Below are 4491 nucleotides of genomic sequence, written 5' to 3' on the forward strand. Positions count from 1 at the left end.
TGCCCCTCCCCCTCGCAAGCAGGCGGGGGAGAGAGAGATGTTTCGTCTCGATTTACACATGCTATGACTCCGGGGGTACCTCCATTCGCTTCGTCTTGATCTGTTGATGTTATTTCATGTCTCGTTTCTCCATTGTGACGGTGGGAAAGCCAGGGAAATGTCCCGGAGATATACTGAGAAATCTTTGTAACAGCATTTTCCTGCGATCACAGCTGTTCACAGCTACGAGGCTGGGACCGCTTCCATTCGCTTCGTCTTGATCTGTAGATGTTATTTCATGTCTCATTTGTTCATTTTGATGGAGAAAAAGTTGTACATTTAGTGAATTCAGAGTTTCTAAGATGCAAAAGTAGGCATGTTTGAGTACTCAGGTCCAGTGGCTCACTGCGTTAATGCTCGCCCCTGGATGCGGTTGGTCGCGTGTTCGAATCCATGCTGTGGCATACTTTTTTTCATTTTCACCCTTTTTCTATGGATCTCCAAAAAGTCAACTTTGACTTTTTCTGAGTCTGGAGGAATTCAAGGGGAGTTTTCAAGGGACTCTACCCGCCTTATGAGGCACTATTTTCGAATACTTTTTTCCATTTTCACCCTTTTTCTATGGATCTCCAAAAAGTGAACTTTTACATTTTCTGAGTCTGGAGGAATTCATGGGGAGTTTTCAGGGGAGTGCATTCTCTCTGCCATCTCCTCCCTCTGTGTGCGTTGCTGCATTCAGCAGCTGCGTGTGTGTGTGTAAACTGCCCCTCCCCTTCGCAAGCAGGCGGGGGAGAGAGAGATGTTTCGTCTCGATTTACACATGATATGACTCCGGGGGTACTTCCATTGGCTTCGTCTTGATCTGTTGATGTTATTTCATGTCTCGTTTGTCCATTGTGACGGTGGGAAAGCCAGGGAAATGTCCCGGAGATATACTGAGAAATCTTTGTAACAGCATTTTCCTGCGATCACAGCTGTTCACAGCTACGAGGCTGGGACCGCTTCCATTCGCTTCGTCTTGATCTGTAGATGTTATTTAATGTCTCATTTGTTCATTTTTATGGAGAAAAAGTTGTACATTTAGTGAATTCAGAGTTTCTAAGATGCAAAAGTAGGCATGTTTGAGTACTCAGGTCCAGTGGCTCACTGCGTGGCAAGTCGTGCTTAGGTGGTATAGAGTGACAGCCAATAAAATCACAGCATTACTGATGGTGCTGAACCACTGTTTTAGCCAGCTGATATTTCTTCTGTTATCAGGTTCGACACCCGGTTGGGGCAAAGTCTGTGAATCCTAATGTCCTGTTATTGTGTTTATATGTATTTATTACCTTCAAAAGAAAAACTCAGAAGGTATTATTTATATTTAAGATATGGACCATGTAGTATAAATAATTTACTTATGAATGAGACATGTAGATATGAATCAAAAAACATATTTATTGTAAACAACAGAAACAAAGCAGATTGTCATACAAAACATATCATATATAAGTAACAAAATAAGGTAGAAGTAAATAAAGTAAATAAAGCAGTAGTAAATAGAGAATGAAATAATGTAAAGGTATTATTTATATTTAAGATATGGACCATGTAGTATACATTTACTTTTGAATGAGACATGTAGATATTAATCAAGAAAACATCTTTACTGTAAACAACAGAAACAAAGCAGATTATGTCGTACAAAACATATAATATATCAGTAACAAAATGAGGTAGAAGTAAATAAAGTAAATAATATTTTGTTAAATAAAGTAAATATAAGTAAATAAAGCAGTAGTAAATAGAGAATGAAAAAATGTAAGTCCAGCTTGATGAGCATGTTTGCATTAAAGTTGGACCTTGATGCACATGTATTCAGCACGTCACCGGAAGTAGCCTGAGCAGCAATGGCATCAGATGTCATCCAAGCATCCGGCGCCCTGCTGGTGTTCGTACTCATGCAGGAGGCAGTCTGTCAGGTAGTGTGAAGACACAGAGATCCCGTTCCAGCCATCAGAGTCCCCATACTCTCCAAAGGGAGCTGGCTTGGTTTCCTGCCGAAGGAACTGGGTAATTGTCTTCTGGTCGTACTTTCCTTCCTCACCATCCATGATGTTCTTACAGCTGAGGAGGTACGCCAGGTCAGCACGTTCATGTTTCAGGTGCATCAACTCTGTGATCTGCTTTGCCATATCAGTGGGTGACTTGCCGCTGCGCCGGAGCTCATCCAGTACCGACTTACAGATGGCTTTCTTGTAAGTCAGTACTGCTGGCAGCAGGTTGGTGAACCTCTTAGGGAGCTTTTCCAGCCAGGATGGGTTGTCGGCATACCACCTCTTCCGGCAGACTTTGCAGCAGAGCCTTGAAGAGAGCAAGTAGTACTGTCCGTTGGTGCCGACAATCACACGAGGCCTACCAACACCAGCAGAGGCAATTTGAGGCTGAGCACAGCCGTCAATACACGGCAGAGTGTAATTGTTCCTCAGCCTTCCCATCAAATTGTCATTTTCTGGCTTCCAGATGAAAAAGGGATGGAGCTGAAAGTACTTGGCGCAGGGAAAATCATAGACGCTGTCAATCAGCTCTGGTTGGGGAGGGCCACGCCACAATGACACCATCTTTAGAGGGTTGCGTACAGGAACGGGGCCTGGCCAGAGCCCCATGGATTGCAGCTCCATCTTCATCCAGATCCTCTGCTGCGGCGAACAGTTCCAATGACTGACATCCTGGTTGTAGGAAGGAGGAGGAGGAGGAGGAGGAGGAGGAGGACAGCTGGGGACCGTTGATGGCATGGGTAATGGCTGACCTAGGCAGACAATAAATAAAAATACATGGCAAATAATTACGATTGTGTGTGATTTTTTGGAAAAATGATTTTTAGCAAGTACACATCCAAATGAGAAACATTCAAACACTTGAAGGTGCCTCAAACATGTGATGTATTATTATTGTTAGTATCACTCACTTTGTGTTGGTGCAGCTGGTGGATGCAGTGTCGGTTGACTGGCCTCTGCAGAAATCTCAGGAGCCACTATAGAAAATATTAAAACATGTCATTATTATCAACAGTAAAATAAAGAAATATAGTGCAAGTAAATATTAAAAAGTAAATACAAAAAGAAAAGTAGTTTAAAAAAAATGAAGTAGTGAAATAAGAGTTTATATGCAAGCTATTGGAACGATACAGCCAATGGCGTCTGGCCAACAGCACAGCTGAATATTGTAGAACCGATTAATGAAAAGTAAACTGCTGTTAACTTGTCCCCACGCTGTGTTTTGTAACAGGGATGGGTTAGTATATCTAACCCCGGTTTATTGGAAAAATAATAAGGGAGTTAATGGTAAACTTACATGGTAGTTAGCGTTAATTTATATATACATTAATGTAAACGCACACAAACACGGAGGATTTCGCTCCAAGTAACTTGCGGTAATTTCGCCTCACCAAGTCAACAAAAACACAATAAACTCACACAGAAATCCTACCACATGAACTTTAAGCAGCTTAAGTTGAATTCACTTTACATTAACATGTAATTCATCCTAAAGTGCCTTGTGTGCATGCAGCCGTTAGACACGATACACGTAGGAAACACGGACCACTTTATAGCTTTCATTGAAACTAAAACACGTCAGACAAAGCCCAGATAACATAACATTACATGTCGCTTCTCTTTTAATTCATGTTACTATAACTTACCTTGTAGTTTGGTCGTAATGTCAGGAGTTGAAAAAGTCGCTGTCCCGTCTCTCAATCACTCACTCACTGAAGGAGAGCGGGGCAAGGAGCAGACAGGTCTCACTGGCAAAATTGCGCCACAGCGCCACTCGCGGCCAAAAATATATTACATCGGCAACGATTCAACGGTGCCATAGAGAATGAATGGGAAATCGTTTATGCAGGATCATGGAAAAATCATGAAACAATCCCCGGGGCCCGCGCGTTGGGGAGGGGCAGTTTACACACACACACACGCAGCTGCTGCATGCAGCAACGCACACAGAGGGAGGAGATGGCAGAGAGAATGCACTCCCCTGAAAACTCCCCTTGAATTCCTCCAGACTCAGAAAATGTAAAAGATCACTTTTTGGAGATCCATAGAAAAAGGGTGAAAATGGAAAAAAGTATTCGAAAATAGTGCCTCATAAGGCGGGTAGAGTCCCTTGAAAACTCCCCTTGAATTCCTCCAGACTCAGAAAAAGTCAAAGTTGACTTTTTGGAGATCCATAGAAAAAGGGTGAAAATGAAAAAAAGTATGCCAGAGCATGGATTCGAACACGCGACCAACCGCATCCAGGGGCGAGCATTAACGCAGTGAGCCACTGGACCTGAGTACTCAAACATGCCTACTTTTGCATCTTAGAAACTCTGAATTCACTAAATGTACAACTTTTTCTCCATAAAAATGAACAAATGAGACATTAAATAACATCTACAGATCAAGACGAAGCGAATGGAAGCGGTCCCAGCCTCGTAGCTGTGAACAGCTGTGATCGCAGGAAAATGCTGTTACAAAGATTTCTCAGTAT

The 4491-nt window shown here is 42.5% G+C and overlaps 1 protein-coding gene across 2 annotated transcripts; it reads right to left on the bottom strand.

The window, feature by feature from the left end:
• Positions 1-1212: 1212 nt before the first annotated feature.
• LOC307027581 (uncharacterized protein) lies at positions 1213-3759 on the bottom strand. Of its 2 annotated transcripts, XM_079695854.1 has the most exons (3): positions 3662-3759; positions 2927-2992; positions 1213-2767 (listed from the first exon to the last, which is right to left on the bottom strand). In XM_079695854.1, the coding sequence occupies exon 3, from the start codon at positions 2751-2753 to the stop codon at positions 1875-1877; it is 879 nt and encodes a 292-aa protein (XP_079551980.1). In that variant the 5' UTR covers positions 2754-2767; positions 2927-2992; positions 3662-3759; the 3' UTR covers positions 1213-1874. The 2 variants fall into 2 exon arrangements, with proteins under 2 accessions (XP_079551980.1, XP_079551979.1); XM_079695853.1 differs by lacking the exon at positions 3662-3759 and having other exon boundaries at positions 2927-3645.
• Positions 3760-4491: the final 732 nt, after the last annotated feature.

Source organism: Notothenia rossii (assembly GCF_949606895.1).
Source record: "Notothenia rossii genome assembly, contig: scaffold_26, whole genome shotgun sequence".
NCBI lineage: Eukaryota > Metazoa > Chordata > Actinopteri > Perciformes > Nototheniidae > Notothenia > Notothenia rossii.

Bases quoted from the DNA above. Each gene is read 5' to 3' on its own strand.
- LOC307027581 (XM_079695854.1), bottom strand. From the start codon at position 2,753: ATGCCATCAACGGTCCCCAGCTGTCCTCCTCCTCCTCCTCCTCCTCCT.